The sequence below is a fragment of the Geotrypetes seraphini genome, chromosome 4, assembly GCF_902459505.1.
Source record: "Geotrypetes seraphini chromosome 4, aGeoSer1.1, whole genome shotgun sequence".
NCBI classification, from domain to species: domain Eukaryota; kingdom Metazoa; phylum Chordata; class Amphibia; order Gymnophiona; family Dermophiidae; genus Geotrypetes; species Geotrypetes seraphini.
The window spans coordinates 108,677,800-108,696,942 of NC_047087.1; the positions used below are offsets into that span (position 1 = coordinate 108,677,800).

General features: G+C 41.7%; 1 protein-coding gene across 2 annotated transcripts in view; it reads left to right on the forward strand.

Moving 5' to 3' along the window:
* The first annotated feature begins 10,179 nt into the window (after positions 1 to 10,179).
* The window catches only part of POU2F1 (POU class 2 homeobox 1), a 488,200-nt gene continuing 479,236 nt past the window's right edge, over positions 10,180 to 19,143 (forward strand). For both annotated transcript variants that reach the window (XM_033941614.1, XM_033941615.1), the window contains exon 1: positions 10,180 to 10,274. In XM_033941614.1, the coding sequence (XP_033797505.1) occupies positions 10,229 to 10,274 (46 nt within the window). In that variant the 5' untranslated portion in view covers positions 10,180 to 10,228. The remainder of the gene's footprint in view (positions 10,275 to 19,143) is intronic.

Below are 19,143 nucleotides of genomic sequence, written 5' to 3' on the forward strand. Positions count from 1 at the left end.
ATGCCCTTATCTTTCAATTTGACTTGAGTGGTGCCTTTGACTTGGTGGATCATTCCAAACTGTTGGAATGTCTAGACGCATATGGGATCCAAGATAAGGTGTATGCTTGGTTTCAAGGATTTTTGACTTCTCACTCTTACTCTGTTCAAATGGGTAACACCTGTTATTTTGGTTGGAAAAATCCTTGTGGTATCCCGCAAGGTTCTCCACGCTCCACACTTATTTAATGTTTATCTAGCTTCATTAGGAAATAGACTGAAAAAATTGGGAGTGAAACTTTTTAGTTATGCCGACATCACAGTTATAATTCCTTGCCCTTCTTTACTCTCTAATATTACTCACTCTATAGCTGAAGTAATTGAATGAATCAAGGGTTTGATGTTGGAATTTAGATTAAAACTGAATTAACTGTGCAATATCCAGTCTGTTCTTCAGTCAAAATATTGGGAGTTACTCTGGATCAGAATTTCACTATGCAGAACCAAGTTGACATGGTAGTTCCGTTCGCAAGGCTTTCCATATTTTATGAAAATTGCAGAATGTCAGAGCTTATTTTGATATCGCAGCATTTAAGTCATTGGTTCAATCATTGATATTGGGACACCTGGACTATTTATTTAGCAGGAATAAAAAAAATATTTCCAGATTGCAACTCATACAGAACACAGCGGTGAGATTAATCTATGGTTTGAAAATGTATGATCACATATCTCCCTTTTATCGTGAATTACACTAGCTACCCGTTGAGGCCCTTATCATCTTCAAATTTGGTTATATTTATTACAGAATTATAACAGATCAGGCACCCTCATATCTATTAGATGCATTCACAGTCTTTAATTCAAAATACTCTTGTAAAGCTAGTGCTCTTTTCATCTACCCATCAGTGAAGGGTTGCAAGTTTAAAAAATATCACGAATGTACACTGTCATATCAGGCTGCTCTCTGGGATAAAGATTTTAATCAACTATTCTTTGCATCTATTTCATATTTGGATTTCAGAAGGCATTTAAAGATTTACTTATTTTCTAGATTTCTGGTTAATTAACTTTTTTAAGAGTTCTATTTGTAATATAGGTTAATCTTTTATAAACCACATAGATCTTCACAGTTATGCGGTCTTTTAAGTTGATTTTTATGTTTATGTTATGTTTATAGACAAAATAACTATTCTACAGATTTTATTGGGTGCTAACATGGTAACACTTCTAGATGGATGTGCTTTGAGAGAGATAGGTGGCTGTTTGCCGCAGGCAATATATGAAGAATAAATTGCCATGTGAATCCATCTGGCAACTGAAGCCTTAGAGGCTGGCCTGCCTCGTCAGTACAAAAAGATGGCCGGATAGATGGGAAACATTGGTCCTCTCCAGGCAGTGAAGCAGGACTCGTCTCACATTCAGCCTCTGCAAAATCCTGTTCTATTTAGTTGAACCCTATTGTAATTCTAACCTCATCTTCAATCTCAAATATTAAGTCATATAGTTGTTGAGGTATTTAGGATCACTGAAAAGTGGATGTTGAATTAAAGTTGAAACAACCCAGAGAAGACAAAATTTTTCTTTACCTCACCACATCAAACTCAAATGAAGACCTCTGACATTAAATGCAATTCAACCCATAATTAAGATTCTAGGGGTGATCCTAGATCAAAATCTAGCTATGAGAAATCAGGTTGATTCCCTTGTATGAAAGGGTTCCACATGTTATGGAAATTGCGCATGCTGAGAGCCTATTTCAATGTCTCATCATTTAAATTGTTGGTTCAATCCTTGGTGCTGGGTCAGTTGGACTATTGTAACATTATCTATTTTGTAGGTATTAAAAAAACCTTTCAAGAATGCGTATTATCCAGCATGCAGCAGTTCGACTTATATTTGGTCTGAAAAAGCTTGACCATGTTACTCCTTTTTAAATAGGGAGCTGTACTGGCTACCTGTTGAAACTCGTGTGATATTTAAGTATGGATGCATTTGTTATAAGGTTTCAACCGGTCTAGCACCCAATTATCTTATAAGATTCATTTCTCTTTGAAAATTTAATGCATTCCCGAATAACTTTGTTTTTCCCTCAGTTAAAGGTTGTAAATTTAAAAAGTACCATCAATGTCTTCTTTCCTATCAAGTAGCTATCTGGGACAAGGATTTCAAGCTATTGATATCAACCTCTATTTTCCACCAACACTTTAGGAAACAACTGAAATCTTATTTTCTAGGTTTCTGGGGAATTGATATTCTATATTCAACTGTATGATTATGTATCCTTTTGTAAACCACATAGAACTTTACAGTTATGTGGTAGAGAAGCTGATTTTTTATGTTTATATTTATAGGGTGAAAAGCAGGCAAACAAATCTCTTGATTGATGTGAAAAGCTAAGGCCACTTTCAGAAGAAATCGTTTGCAGAAAAACACCAGACTCTGTAAACCTGAGGAAAGGTTCTTTGCAAGAAAGAGCCTGTAAGTCCAAGATCCACTTCGCTGAGACACTGGCCACCAGAAATACCGTCATGACTAAGGTCCAAAAGGAATGCATTTTGCATAGGCTCGTATGGAGCTTGAGAGAGGCCCTTCAGAACAACATTAAGGTCCCATGATGGGGGAAGGCCAATACAAGGGAGCATGCAATCTGAGCAGCCCCCCCTTAAGAACCGAGTGACATCTGGATGAGATAACAGACTCTGCTTACCACCCCAAGCCAAAAAGCATGAGGCCTGCCACCTGTACTTTGAAAGATACAACTGTTAGTTCAAGTATATCTTGCAAAAATGCCAAGATCACCAGAATTGATGCATGACAAGGCTCTACCTGCTCCTTAGTGCACCAAAGCTGGAAAGCATTCCAGGTTTTAGCATAAACTGCGAACGTCAAAGGCTTTTTTGCACTTAACGAGAATCACAACAATTACCTCCAAATAACCCTGAGTTAGGGCCAAGCGCTCAAAAGCCATGCTTTAAAACCAAAGTCCCAGATGAAATGGCAGCTTGAGATACCTGCCTCTTGGCAGTCTTACCATATCTATATACCGAGACCAATGAGGCCAGTCCAGAGCAACAAGTATTACCAGATCCTGGTGGCTCTCGACTCTATGATCTGGCCCACCATGGATCATGGTGGGAACACAGAGAGTAGCTTCTCTGTGGGCCAGGGCTAAACCAGGGTGCCCAGCCCTGTGCTTTCTGGTTTGACTCTTCGACAGTTTTCTCTGACTCCACTTCTGCCTTGATGCATTCCTAAAACACTCCCAGATAAACTCGATAAATATTAACATGTTAATGTAATTTCGAAAGTTTTTTGTATTATTGGTCTGTATATAGTCTCTTCCTCTGTAAACCGCTCTGAACTATTTGTGGTATTGCGATATATAAAAATAAAGGTATTAGAAACAAGATGGCGGCAGCATGGTAGCAGCTAAGAACCCAAGCTCCACGTACCTTGCCATTCCTCAGACTGAGCATTTGCTTGCCAGCGACTTTTTTCTTCTAGTGAGTACTATGCCTCACATGAAGCGCAAGGGGTCCATCTGACTGGATCCTCCTACAACCGGGCAGAGAGAGAGGGGGGGAATATCCCCTTGGTTGCTCTGGTGGAGGGAGATATCAGAGCCTTGGGGTTAGAAACATCTCTTTCCCCTCCTGCAGCTCATTCACCGCCTAACCCGGCTCAGAGTTGCTACGAGGGCGGGAACGCTGAGAACCTGATATGCCCGACGCTAACCGGCGGACCTCACGCAGCCCATGGAGCTGAGATGACATTGAACGGAGGAGTGGATGGAACCAACTCCTCGCAGGCAACTTTGCCTAACATTTGGAGAACGCTCCAAAAATTAGAAACTGCTGCAACTCAAACAGCTGGACAATTCTCAAAAATTGTAAGTAAATTGGATCTAACTACATCTGTACAAAATATTAAGACTGAAAAAGACTCTAGGTTTGACCAGATAACTAAGGAAATTTCATCTCTTCAGAAAATTTCATCTACTGTTGTCAAAGATAGTCTTTTTTTAGAAGAAAATTGAACAATTGGAGAATCGCACTAGGAGGCTTAATGTTCGTATATTAAATTTTCCAAAAATACAACTAACTAATCCCTCAGACTTGTTTAGAAAATATCTGATGGAAAATATTCAATTTACCTCCGAAATGATTCCGCCAATAAATAGACTGTATTATCTACCAAAAAAAAGAGAAAACTTACAAGGAAATCTACAAGAAATGGAACAACGAATTGATTTGAATAACCTGACTGATTTATTAGAAAATTCTCAGGAGAAAATCGAATACCATGGAACATTGGTTATTTCATTGGTTTTTGAACAGGACCTGAATTTAATTATGAAGGCCTTTTTTCGATTTCCCCACAGTCTTTTTATGGGACAAAAACTTAGAATTTTCCCCAGATGTTACTAAAATAACACAGGACCACAGAAAGCTGTTTCTAATTGAGGGAAGAAGCTGTAAAAATGGGAGCAAATTTCTTGTTATCCTATCCATGTAAATGTCAGATAAAATATGCTGATATAAAGTATGTATTTGTTGAGCCAGAGCAGCTTTGAACCTTTTTGGATGCAAAAAAATTAATGCAATAGTATTAGAGCTATACAGAAATGAGGGCCGGTTTAAACCGCCTTAAGCCTTATTAGTATTCTTTTTATAGTAAGAGATCTCTCTATTATTCTTACTTGTTTCTCCAGTGTATGGTGTGGTCTAAGGAAGACTTATGTTTTAAATTTTTATTTGATTTATAATTTATTATGTTTGCTTTTTTCTTGCGAACTTTTGATGATAATCATATATATTCTTTAATAACTGTGCTCTGCATTGCTGTATCAAGAGGATTCTTGTATATAAATTTGAAATGCAAATAAATTTTTAAAAAGTTATTATTATTATTTGCTTTTGCATTCTTGGCGGAGGTCATGAGATCCATTTCCATTCTTCCCCAGTGCCGCACAATGAGGCTAAATGCTCTCTGGGACAGGGGCCACTTCCCTGCTTAAGAAATCGGCTTGTATATTCTTTACCCCTGTCAGTAGGCTGCTGAGTGTGCCTCCACCCACTTAAATAACATCTGTGCCTTCTTGCAGAAAAGGGGTGCTTCTGATGCCCCCATTTATTCACATAAGCTACAGTGGTGGCATTGTCAAAGTCTCTGACTGTTTTTCCTGTCAGGAGTCTCCAGTGCTTTCAATGCCAAATGAATGGCTCTCAGTTCCAGATGATTTATGGACTTGCTTTCCGACGGCATCCACTTGCCATGGAACGGAGTGATCACAGCAGTGGGCCCCCCAGCCGCTCAGGCTGGCAACGGTCATGAGTCACTCATGAGGAGATTCTGAGGGGCACGTCCTTTGACAAGGCACTCCCCTTGAGCTACCAACGTAAGCTGTTCCTTGCCCCCCCAGGACCAGTGAAGCTGCATCTGTAGAGAATGCCGTTGGGAGGATCATCTGAAAAGAAAGGAATCCTAGAGAAGATGCATATGCGCTCTTGCCCAGGGGACGACCTCCAGGGTGGCTACCATTGAGCCCAATACCAGAAGGTAATGCCAGGCTGCGGGTCTCAGCAACAAGAAGATCTCTGACATCTGCCTCCTAGGCTTCTGTTTGTGTGGCTTGGGATGGAAGACACGGCTTCTTGCTGTGTCAAAGTGGACTCCCAGATATGCCAAGCACCAAAGTTGTAGTTGATGCTTCTTGAAACTGACTACCCAAACAAGCCCTGGAGGAGATCCACCATCTACTGCACTAAGTGCTTGCCTTTCTGTCTCAAAAGGCATTCTAATTAGCTAATCATCCAAGTATGGGTGAACCTGTACACCCAACTTGCAAAGGTGAGCTGAAACCAGAACCATCACCTTTGTAAAGGTGCATGGGGCTGTAACCAATCTGAAAGGCGGTGACACAAACTAGAAATACCTCTAGAGAACATGGAATCTCAGCTATCTTCTATGATCTGGAAAAAATGGGGATGTGAAGATATGCCTACGTTAAATCCAGTGAGGCAACTAGGAATTCACCCAGAGCCAAAACTGAAATGACTGAATGGACTGCTGCCATGCAGAACCATGGAACTCAGAGCCTCATTTACTGACTTTTATGTCCAGGACAGACCTCCAATCTTCTGTGCCTTTCTTGGGCATGATTAAGAATATGGAGTATCTGCTGGAGCACGATTTGTTGTCAGGAACTGGCTCTATGGCATGAATATTTAAGAGTCCTTGTACTGTCGCTTGGACCCTGGCCTCCTTTTCTGGCTGTCTGGCTGGGGAGACAAGGAAAAGATCCAGGGGGGGAGAAGAAAACTCAATCTTGTGCCCCTCCTGAATAATATCTAGAACCCAGAGATCTATTCCCATTCCCTCTAGAAAGCTGATGCCGTGTTTCCTCCAAAATAAGAGTGTCTTATATTCATTTAGAGCCCAAAAAAGGCACTAGGTCTTATTTTCGGATAGGGCTTATTATTTTTCATGTACGTGATCTCCCCTTCACCCCAATTCTTCCTCTTTCCTTTCTCTCCCTCACATGTGCAACATCTTTCCTTCCCTCTCACCCATCCCCTTGTGCAGTATCTTTCTATTCCTCACTCCCGTCCCTTGTAGCCTGTATCCCCCCTCCCATCCCTTGTGCAGAACCATTGCAGCTTGTATTCCCCCTCCCATTCCTTGTGCAGTAGAACCGTTGCAGCTTCTATCCCTCCCTTCCTCCTATCCTCCCGTGTAGCATCTATCTCCCCCCCCTTGCACTGACCCATCTCTCCCTCCGACCGCGAGACAGAAAGAAATGTAGCTTATAACAAACCAGCAACGTCAGCAGCAAACTAGACAGGCTCCTTCGCGGCCTGGGTCGTTTGTTCCTCTGCCGTGTCCCTGCTGCTGCCGGTGAGTAGGGCTTATTTTCGGGGGTAGGGCTTATATTAAGACCGACCCCGAAAATCATGCTAGGGCTTATTTTCAGGGTAGGTTTTATTTTCGGGGAAACACAGTAGTCTTCTGCCAATGCGAGAAGGCGTGGCAGTCGACTGTTGCTTTTTGGTGGCTGAGCTGCCATGCGACCCAGAGGGATGTTGGCATCTGTAGTTGTCAAATCTCTGTCTGGACTGTTGGAAGGGTCTCTGGGAAGACGAACCAGATAACTGGTGGGGTCTTTGAGAAGAATGAAAATTGCCTCTGCTGCCCTTGGTGGTACGTCAAATTCTGCTGTCTGGTAGAGATTTGGGACAGCGAACCACCATACTTGGCCATAAGGTCATCCAAGCCTTTGCCAAAAAGTAACTGCCTCTTAAAGGATAATCTGCTTAGAGTAGCCTTGGAGGCTGAATTTCTTGCCCACTCCTAATCCAAATCATCTGAAGGGCAGAAACAGCGTAAACCAACACCTTGCTCATAACTCTGATGTCATAAAGCGCATTGGTCTCATAATCCACTCCCTCCCTAATCATAAGGGGGCAGACATTCTCATCTCTGAAGGATTACACCACAACCTGGTGTTGACAGGCTCATGCTACAAAGGAGTCAGCTGCTGCTGCTTTGATACCCAACGCCAGCGGTCAAACTTTCCTTTAAGAACCACGTCCACTTTGCGATCCTGTGCATTCTTCAGCATCATCCCCTACATTGCTAGGAAGGGAGGTACGCTTCACTTGAGCTAGCATGAAATCTACCTTCGGCTGCACAAACAGAGCCTGGTCATAGCCTTTGCCACCTTCAGGGAGCCTTCTGGGGACTCCTGTTGGTCAGTGAGTAACGAGGTGATGTCCGGATGAGCTGGAACGAAGGTAGTCTGCATGTTGGTCCTGCTCATAACGGAACACTGGGAGGTGGAGGGCTGTTGAGGGTCCAATTTCAATTCTGTGTCTGAAATTACATATGAAACAGTGGCAGACTTGAAAAGACAGTACACTGAAGGATTGTCATCCTGATCAATAGCAGCCACAGCTTCCTGACCTCCAGCCCCAGACAGGGAATCTAACATGCAAGGATGCAGTGGATCCTTGAGACAAAGGCATGGAAAGGGACTTCCAGAGCTCCCAGTCCTGCTCCAAGTGGTTACTGACACCTGGAGCTGGTTTGTTCCTAGGTGGGGGAAGCCTGCTTTGGATGGAATTCTCCCTGTACCGGAGCTAGTGTGCTCACAGGCAGGGCAGCGCTCCCTGGGCCCATCAAATAGACTCTCCACAAAAGACTGACAAAGTCTGAAAACCCCTAGATAGGTGGCCCTAAGGACCCCTGACGGGGGTAGTTGGGCCTCCAAATGCTTGCATTTCGCACCTTCGTTGAATGCAGCTTCTGTGGGATCTCTTCCCTTTTGTCCAGGCTTTCTGGGGTTCTCTTGCCCTGGAGTATTCTAAGAAGGCTGAGTCTTAAGCTCTCTCCCCTTCCTCTCATGCCCTGAGGCACGTGGAACACAGACACTTCTGCTGACAAAGCTGTGCAAAAAAGGCATGAAACGGAGGCAGATTGGCCTGGGGAATCCTTTGCAGATGATCTCTGGGCAAAACATGGCCCGTGAAAGCTTTCCTAAAACTCAAAGAACATCGAAAAAAAGTGTTTTGGAGGTGGGAGAACCTAACTCTAACCCAGAAACCCTCAGAATTACATTTTTCTGATCCCTCCCTCGGGAATAAGGGGAGTACTCACTGGCTTCTGGTGCCTGTCTGTCAGTTTGCACCAGCCTGTCCGCAGGGAAAGGATTTCTGATACATCTCAGCTTTCAGAAAGAAAAACTGAAGCAGCAATTCTCCCCTAGTTTAAAAATATGAATGACAGGCACCCTTCTGCAAAGTTCCAGACTATAGGAGAACAACAGCTTCAGTACAAAATCCTATCTCTGTTTTTGCAATAGAATGGGGATTTATTAACCTCCTTTATGAAAAGATTCACCCAAGGCAGTTATTGTCTTTCCACAGAAGGATAGCTATCTCTACAACATACTAGAAAGGAAATTCTGGGATCACAAATCAACACAACTTTACAGATGAAGTCTTGAGCAATTTCTAAACAAAATCACAGTTAGGGGAATTTAGCACCAAAAAATGAAATATGGTGTATCTTTGAGTAAACTTTCATTCAGTAGCTTACATTACAGTCAGTGATTATAACGTTAACTTTTGACAATAAGAACTGAGGAATGTTCTTGGCACATAATAGCCACAGGTGTGGCATAAGTACTAATCACACAACTACAAAAGATACTTTCCTACTCTACAGACTCCTCTGATAAACCCCACCTCCCAGCATCAACTGTTTACAAACAATACAAATAATGTTTTTATGAGACTAACTTAAATTTAGACTAATTTTTCTACTATATTCTCACTTTACTACTTATTCAGAGACAAGAACACTGATTCTATCCTCTCTCCCCCACTAGCTAGTGCTATCTTAAAATAAGAGCGGTGCTTTATCTGGTATGAAGCCAGCCTCGCAAACCGCTTTCTTCCTACAACTACAACCCTAGTTCCCCGGATTTAACAGCAAGCTCTCCATTAAACCAAATTTGGGAACAATCGCCAGTTGAACGAGCCATTACTTGCACCTGCATACCCAAATGAAAGATTAAGGGCGTACCCCCCCCCCCTCTCTGCGAGCAGCTCGTTTGCCATAGCGCACGCGCGTATCAAACTTTAGTATTTCACCAGCTTCCAATACTGTAATCTACCAAATAGTATTTCAGTGTCTCAGGAAAGGGGAATTTGTTTGTAAACCCCAACCTTAGCACTGCAGTCATCTCATCCTAATTGAAACTAACAAAAATAACGTTCATTGGTTATGAATGAAGCTCTTAACCCGAATCCATTAAAAAAAACAAACTTAGACCGCAAATAGCAGATAAAATCCACTTCCCACCCGGAAATCTATAAACGTATAAATTGAAAACAAGCTTTACTCCTCCCCCTACACGAACAGGCCTCGTAACAGCAGTACATAAACAAACCTTTTTTAAAACTACGCAGGCGCCGAGCGGAACACAATCTGATAGGGTGAAGTACAAAGGCCAGAGCGATGGAGGTTTAGGCGCTTGCGCCCTTGAAAACAGGACTGAGCGGGCAACGACCCTTGGCTATGGCGCATGCGCTAAGCTGGAGCGGGTTGTAATGGAGCGGCGGAGCGAAGTGGAAAGGTAAACGTACGTATTGCGTAGCATGCGTACGGTCGCTTGCGCCAGGCGCGGGAGGGGGAGGGTAGGGAGGAGGGTTATCGGCTGGCCGATTTTGGTTAAAATATTCAAAATGGCGGACGGAGGAGCAGCGAGTCAAGATGAGAGTTCAGCAGCAGGTAATCATTACTGCATTTTACATATTCATATTCATACACACACTGCCGACTTAGCATAATTTATTAGTACTCAGGATTATTATAATTAACGTAGATGGAGGTAAAAAAAATGAGGAGAAGAGGGGGAATAAAACAATGATAACGAAAAAAAAACCTGCTATGGGGAGGCTTAAAAAAAAAGAAAGGGGGGGCAGGGTAGTGGGGGCATTATAATTCTTATAAAACCATTTTATTTTTTGAGCAATCGGTACCGCCATAATTGTTGGATCAGGACAATAAAAGACATTTTACATATTCATATATTATTTTGCAAAGCTGCGGCGGAGGAAGGGGAAGCTTAGAGCAGAGATTCATGAAGAAATTAGTATTAAGAGCAACATTTCCCCCCAGATTAAAAAAAAAAAAGTAGTGCAGAACCAGTATGTGTAAGGAGAGAGATTGAGGGGAAGAGAATGTGTATGGGGAAAAATACTGTAAAAATTGATAATAATAAAAGGGAAAAAGAGTGGATTGGAGGTAGGATTTACTTTAATGTCTGTGGCAACCCCATGCCCCTGCTCCGGCCCTACCGGCCAGGATACAATGAGGAACTGTCCCTGGGGCGACGTGGACCCTGGGAGAGGGTAGAAATAGAAATGATGTGAAATGCTTTTAGATCGAAGCTGTCGTTTTTCTGTGTATGCTTTGTTTTTATTCTGGCGCTTTCAGGAGCGGATTTGTATGTTTTATTTAAGCTCTCTGAAATTTTATGCGGTTTTTATTAAATTTTATGTGTGTTTATGGGGCTTTAAAAAAAAATAAAAAATTTTGCATTTTCATCTCCCGGGCAAAGGTGTTTAGCATAATGTGTGTGTGCTAAAGGGGGTGGGAGACCTTCTGTGAACTAAGGCTGGCTTATTGTAGAGGAGGTGTGAGTTAATTTCCACATAGGGAAGAAAGGGAGAAACTGCTCCCAGGTTTACTGTTGCTGTTTTAGAACTGGGGGGGAGGGATTCTTGGGCCATGGCAGGTTCCAATAGATTTATTTGGAGCTGGAAAGGAGGGAGGGCAAGAACCAACAATTTATTCGTTGGGTATCAATGGATGTGAGTTTGATTTCTATATAGAGCCTTGACTTTATGAAAAGGTTTTGGTCACCAGTATAGTATGGAAGAAAGTCCTTAATGGGTCAGGTTCAGGGCATCCAGTGGTGAATGACAGTTGAAGTGAGTTACCTGGAGCAAAATTGTGTTCATTGAAGGCACTTTGTTCCCTGTACTTCTTGGATGACTATCTTGCTGCTGAAGGCTGGAATGACTTATGATAAAGAACAGAGTTGATCCTTTTTATTTATTTATCCTTGAAATTTTATTAATTTATAAAAATAAGAGAACATCATAAAAAATAATACAGTACACAGGCATAAAAATACAATCGGATAAATATCCTATGCAACAGAGCTGTTACTGCAGTATAGTTTACACTTAATGACCATTATCTGACATATTTATCTAAGCTAGATTAGAGGGTCCTTTTAGTAATGCGCGCTAACACGTCCATTATAGTCTATGGACGCGTTAGCGTTTAGTGCACACTAAAGTTTCTAGCGTGCCTTAGTAAAAGGACCCTAGACTTTTAATATATTGCAGGATGTTCCTAGCTTATCAGCTAAGGATAATTTGAATTTGTGGACTTGCAAAGCTGATTGCCTTTTGAGACTGAGAATTCTGTATATTTCCTTTTACAAATTATTTTAAGCTGTGGTACTTAAAAAAGGCCCATCTTTTTTAATCTTAGAAGCTGTTTATTAAAGGTCTAACCAACCCCCATTTTATGCTATGTGAAATGCTTGCAATACCTTTTAAAGCAGACTTCGGACTGCATTAGCAATTTTTGCCTAAAATACTTATTCATCTGTGGTGGCAGTGGGCACATTTGAGAGAAGCTGGTTTTGAAGGACCAAATAAAAACATGGTACAAAGAATAAATTTTGAGCCCACAGAGGTCAGACATATCAATAGGTGAGCATGGTAATATCCAAAGTGCATATACTGTACCACTTTGTGTTTTGTGGGTTCAATAAAAATTATGACAGCCTACTAAGACTTTTTTTCAGGACCGATATGTATTAGAAAGGAAGAAATTAATTTGCTAGAAAAAAACAGGTGTAATTGATCTTTTGTAAGAAAATCATCTGTGTTCACTTGCTATAAATCAAGGGTATTCAAACTTTTCAACAGGGGGCTACATGATCAGAAATTCATATATACAGTATGTAGCCACATACATTTTTTACATTGGACCACATGCTTATGGTAACATATAGCATGATTTATAATTATGAAAATCTGTGTATCTTTTCTGGAATTATGACTTAATATACACCAAACAGCTCTGCAGTGCTTCAAAATTGTGTGTTGGCTAATTAGCCCCCACAAAATAAAATACAGTAGACTGCAGGTTGGATGCCCTAGGTATAAAATAAAACATGGGCTTTTCAAAATATAAATGTAAAATCATGCTCATTGAACTGTCCAAATGCGTGCAGGTTGTGGTAAAATTGTGCAGTGAAAAAACTTTTTTTAAACAAATTTTGGAAGAGCAAATCCAGTTGTATTAAGCTCCTAGATTTTTGTAGGAATTTTCTCTTGTTTTAATAACTGATTTAGGCCCTCTTTGGGGCCTAAGCTACAGTAGAGGTTTCTACTGTGTCCTGGAGCGCTACTGTGTCCTGGAGCTGCTCTGTGGAAGCATTTAGCGCTCTGGGCTGCGGTAGAAACCTTTAGCATGGCTTAGTAAAAGGGGAGGTTAATTCCTTTTGGAAATAATCCAAAATAGGGTATCTTTTTTTTATTAGTATTGAGAGAGAGAAAAAAGTAGTGGGTTCCTTGGGTAGGAAGGATTATTTACTCTTGTTTGGAGGTGCTGGAGAAAGAGGTTACTTATCTTTGGGGTGGGGATAGTGCCTCCACATAGGTTAGTTAGTTTTGTGCGTATAATTTGATAGGTATGAATCTTGCTTTCTAAGGAATATTGAACTGTTTCCTATAGTGTGAAGTCTGTGGTTTATTATTTGCTAAAATGCAAGATTAGTATGTTCATGTACACAAGAAAAATATATGCTTATATATTGGACACATGCTATGCTAATTGAACTGCTTTTTGTCTGCTGCCAAGTTTGAAAACAGAACTGTCAAGATTTTCTGGGTAGTTAACTGGGTTGATTTAGAAAGCATTTACTAAATTTTGTAAAGTTCTTAAATGGAGAAATGGATCTTTGTAACTTTCCTTTGCTGTACATGACCTGAAAAAGGCAGCTTAGAACTCTGGAAATTTTTTCCCATATCAATGGTAACTGGTGTACGACTATTATGGGAGCTATGGTGAAGGCGACCCACTTATAATTGAGGGATTTTCCTGATTTTGGGAGTGCCAAAGAGTGCTCTGGTAAGCTCTTAAGCATGGTTGGCCTCAAAATTTATTTGTTTGATATCTGTTTTGATCTTTCTGTGGTTAATTGGAGTATGAAGAAATTTTGGCTTCAGGTGGTCCATGGAAGATGGAGAAAATGGTATTTTAGTAAAGATGAGTGTGTATTATCTGCTTTAGGGCTCGTAGGAATAAAATGGGTCCTGTGCCAAGAGCTCCTTTTACAAAGGTGCGCTAGCCTCTACCACCTCCTTTTACAAAGGTGCGCTAGTGGTTTTAGTGTGCACTAGCCGCTACTGCCTCCTTTTAAGCAGGTGTTAATTTTTTGGCTAGCGTGCGCTAATCTTGTACGTGCGCTAAAAACACTAGTGCACCTTAGTAAAAGGAGCCCTAAGTGCTAAATCTCATTTGCTATCTATTATAGTGGTTGAACAGTAGAGTAGCAGAGGGATTGAGGTGAAATGGCCTTAAAAACAATCATTTTAAAAATATTTTCTTTAAAAATGATGGTTAAAACTTATATTGGATGTTTATCCCCAGTTTATAGACCATGATGCACCAGATTTCTGTGACTTCATATGGGTATGAATTTCTAAACTTGAGTCAGAGAACATTTTATATCTTAATTATCCATCTTTAGAATATTCTATTTGTTTATAGATTTTTTTTTCTAATAAATATAGGGTTACACTAGGAGGCGGCCTGGTGGTTAGAACTAATGCTTCAGCACCTGGAGGTTGAGAGTTTGATCGCAGCTTGCTCTTTGTGACTCTGGGCAGGTCACTTAACACTCCATTGCCCCAGGTACCAGTTAAGATTGTGAGCCTGACGGGACAGATGGGGAAATAAATACTCATGAGTACTTGATTACTATTCAATGAATTGTAAACTACTTTGGATGAATTTCTTCATGAAAAGGCAGTTAATCTATACAGGAAAAAACTGGGGAGGTCAAGTGACAGTTGTTCTGAAAACATTTGTTTGGTATACTGCTTATGTCCTGGACAAGAACCGTTCACAGATAAAAAAGATAAAACTAGCAAACAGTTTAGGATTGACGATTCAGGAAACGATGCACTCCTTTTAAACTAAAATATATGTTTTACTGCTTTAAATACAACAAAACTATCATGAGCTAAAATGAATAAGATGATAAAAATTATATTGTAACAAGTTTGATTCAGATTTTAGTGACTTAGAACTCCATTGATCTATGAGCTGGGTTGGGGCATTAGTGACACTTAAAAGTCTTAGGCGTTTATTACTTAAAAGTTTACATTCAACCAGCTAGGATCCGATTTTAATTTTGAGGAGAGATTCGGGTAGACGGGCGGAGGACTTCCCATTCTACCGCCAAAAACAGTGATTTTCATGCCGTAATATGCAGTCTCTGTCGTTTTGAGCATATAATTTACACCCCTCTTGGAATAGCTTATGTTGGCGACATAGCTACCAAAATGGAAGCATTTCTGACCGCTGTTGAGGTTCATTGTAATATTTTGTGGTGATCAATAGAACAGGCAGGTAGGTGTATCCATTAGGACGGCATCCAGATGTCGTCCAGATTTTGGTTTCTTTTTTTTTCCCTTCAAGGAGGGAGTGGTGGGTCTGCTCGTGAAGGCTCGTGGGCCGGCACGAATTCCACTCTTCCTCCCGGGTTTCACGTGACCCTCCCCCACTTTCAGTCGCCGGAGTTCTTTTTCCCCAGGTGAGAAAAGCCGACGCAGGAAAATCAAGCATCCGATCCAACGTTTGCCTGCAGTGGGAAGGTCTTCGGACCTGAGGACAGCATGGCCGCCGGTGTTAGGCCTCCCCCTTTCTTTTCTAATTTGAATAATGCCTGATCCGGGGAGGTTTCCATTATTGAAATGGCGCTGCATTCCCCCGCCTCTCATGTTTAGTAATTCCGACCTTAAAAACACAGCCACTCAGCGCTGGCCCCAGAACGCGTGTTTCTGTTTTCACACGTGCTGCTGGCGGCCTTGTCTTTTTTTTTTTTTTTTATAAGGCACTATATGCAAACATCTTTAATAAAATTAAGAACTTGTATTGAGTTTTACATTGGATCGAGAGTAATTTAGGTATCTGGACAGTTCGGTTCTTGGAAGATTCTGGGGTGGGGTTTGTACGTGCGCTTGCATTTTCTCCGTTTTTTTCGGTTGGTTCTTGTGCTTTTTAGACGTAAAATGAATACTATCCCGTTTAAAACATTCCTACAGTTTCTGACGCGAGAACGAGCAAGTCTGGCCTAAAACACGAATCCTAAATATTTCTTCTCAATTCATAAATGTAGGCTTGTCTATAGTGTGAAAAAAAAGATTATACGCAGTGTAAGATCTAAGAAAAAAAAGCACGTGGCTGGCAAAGCTATTGTGCAAAAAGTTATTGAATATGTTATGCATTGCACCACCTTGAAGGCTGCACATACAGTTTATGAACACCAGGGATATCTTTTTCGAGCATTACAGGTTGAAACAGTGAATGGTGTATACAAAGTGAAGACAAAAGGAAAATCTAAGTGTGCTATAGTGAAATAGTAAAGTTTTGGACTGGATTGAGAGGTGTGATTGTAAGGAGTGCTATTACTAGTATCTTTTATAATGCTGTATGGATATCACTGAAGTTCTGAGGTCTTTTCACCTTTTTTTAGTTTTCTTTATGTATCTTTTTCAAGCAAACAATGCATGAGTTGGAGGACTGACAAGTCTTGCGTATTTGCTTCACCTACATGAAGAGTGCAAAACTAACCCATTTGGAGATATTACTCTGTGAGATAAAAGGGTCTAGGACAGCGGTCTCAAACACGCGGGCCACATGTGGCTCTCCAGGTTTTATTTGCGACCCGCGGTTTGGACTGAATCATTCTCTTCCTTTTGGAGCAGCAGCGTGTCTGGCCGGCTCGTTCCATTCAAAGCCGTGGGTTGGCGGCTCCTTGCGCTATCCACTCCTGCATCGGAAGCCTCTCTGACGTCACAACATCAGAGAGGCTTCAGACGCAGGCGCGGATCTTGCAAGGAGCTGCCACCCGCGGCTTTGAACGGAACGAGCTGGCCAGACACGCTGCTGCTCCAGTGGCAAGGTACCAAGGGGGAGGGAGGGTAGGTCTGCACAGCTGGCCACCCTCCACTGTTCTCCCTAGAGTGTGGCTCGTCTAGAGCAGTGGTGCCCAACCTGCTTCCCTTCCCTTCTCACCGCTGCCATCGGGGAACAGGCCGGCACTGTGCTCTTTGATCTCCCTGCTTCTCTCGCCGCCCGACGTCAATTCTGATGTCGAGAGGATGTTCTGGCTAGCTAATCGCTGCCTGGCTGCCCGGAACGTCCTTTCCGACGTTAGAATTGACGTCGGGCGGTCGGCCCCGTGGAGAAGAGAAGCATGGAGATCTCAGCCTGTTCCCGATGGCGGCAGCAGCAGCAGTAGCCTATTCCCCAGCGGCGGTGGCATGGGGTAGGGCAGGAAGGAAGAAAGAAAGAAGGGGGGACACAAAGCAAAAAATGGGACACAATCAGAGAAAGACAGACATAGAGAAAGAAAGAAAAAGTTGGGGGAGGGAATGAGGTCTGGAGGAGAGGAAGCATACAGGAGGCTGAAAGAAGGGAAGAAATATTGGATGCACAGTCAGAAGAATAAAGTGCAACCAGAGACTCATGAAATTACCAAACAAAGGTAGGAAAATGATTTTATTTTCAATTTAGTGATTGAAATGTGCCAGTTTTGAGAAAGAAAAGATATTAAACTTTAAATGTGAGTGCTGCAGAAAAAAAAGAGTACTTGGAGGCAGGGCTGTGGAGTCGGAGGAAATTTCGGGTACCTAGAGTCGGAGTCAGAAGTACAAAAAACTGAGGAGTCGGAGTCGGAACATTTATCTACCGACTCCATTTTTGAACTTGGCATACCAATCACGAGCGATTCTTTCAGCTATAGCACCCACTATATATACACAGCACAAATGTTGCGAGCAGCTTCTGTGGCCTTTGAACCTTGATTAAAAGCAAAAAGAAGGTGTCGAAAATGCTCATTTCTCTCAACTTGACATTCCATTTTAACGATCTGAAAATTAACCAGTGCTGTGGAATCAGAGTCGAGGAGTCGGAGTAGGAGGAAATTTCGGGTACCTGGAGTCTGAAGTACAAAAAACTGAGGAGTCGGAGTGGGAACATTTATCTACCGACTCCACAGCTCTGCTTGGAGGGCCGCAGAAAAAATAGTTAATGTCTTATTAAAGAAATGACAATTTTGCATAAGGTAAAACTCTTTATAGTTTATATATCTTTCCTTTTAACTGTTAAAGGAAAGTTTTATAAACTATAGAGTTTAACCTCATGCAAAATTGTCATTTCTTTAATAAGACATTAACTATTTTTTTCTGCGGCCCTCCAAGTACCTACAAATCCAAAATGTGGCCCCGCAAAGGGTTTGAGTTGATCTAGGTCTAGGATGATCTAGCATCTTGGAGAGTTCAATGTGGCCGATTCAGTGTACCTAGTTCACCACGGCCTTTTAATTGCGGAGAGTTCAGCGTGGCCGGTTCAGTGTACATAGTTCACCATGGCTATTTAATTGCAGCCATTTCAGCATAGTGGGCTGTATGATGCCTTAATTGTTTTTCCAGGCCTGTATCGCTCTCTCCATGCTGCAAGCATAGAAAATTCTCACTGCTGGTGGGGGGTGGAGAGAAATGCTCCCCCTGCATGAAAAAGCAGAAAGAAGTTCCTGGGCAAAATGGAGAAAAGTTTCACTCGGAAAGTAGACAGGGAGTAGACAGGCTGATGAGTCCAAATGGGTTATACATGATTTTAAAGGCAACATTCTTCCTTGCTGCAATAAAACTTTCTGTGATGAAATGGTAGTGGTGAAAGTTCAGAAATGAACTGGCCACGCTGAATTGTCCCATTCCAGAGATGAAAGGTTTCACAGATATGTGTATACACACAATGCTACTAATCTTTTCTATAGTGCTACTAGAAATGTGCAGCGCTGTACATTAAAACAGAAGAGACAGTCCCTGCTCAAAAGAGCTTACAATTTAGTTGAGAGAGATAAACTGGATGATAAGGTGCATCAATATACAGTATTTAGGTGGGGAATTACAGAGGGAATGATAAGATAGATATTGGTGCTTAGCAGGTAGGTGGAATGAAAATAGGAGCTGCTGTTGCCATCTGCTGAAGTCCTTTCTTATTCATTAAAATACACGTGGCTGTATGTTGAAATCTTTCATACCCTGCCATGTTTTTGGACAATACCGTTTCAAGTATATCACCACAGCTAACCAGAGAGCCTGTTGACAACATGGGAGCTGAAAAAGATTACAATTCCTATGTTCTTTTTAATATTTCCTCCTCCCCAAGACAGCACGGCAGTGTTCATGTCCTTCTCCTTACATAAGTTTGAGTATGTCATCTTCATAGTGTGATTGCATACTAAAATATAGGTTTCTTGTACTGCAGTGCTATGGTTTGG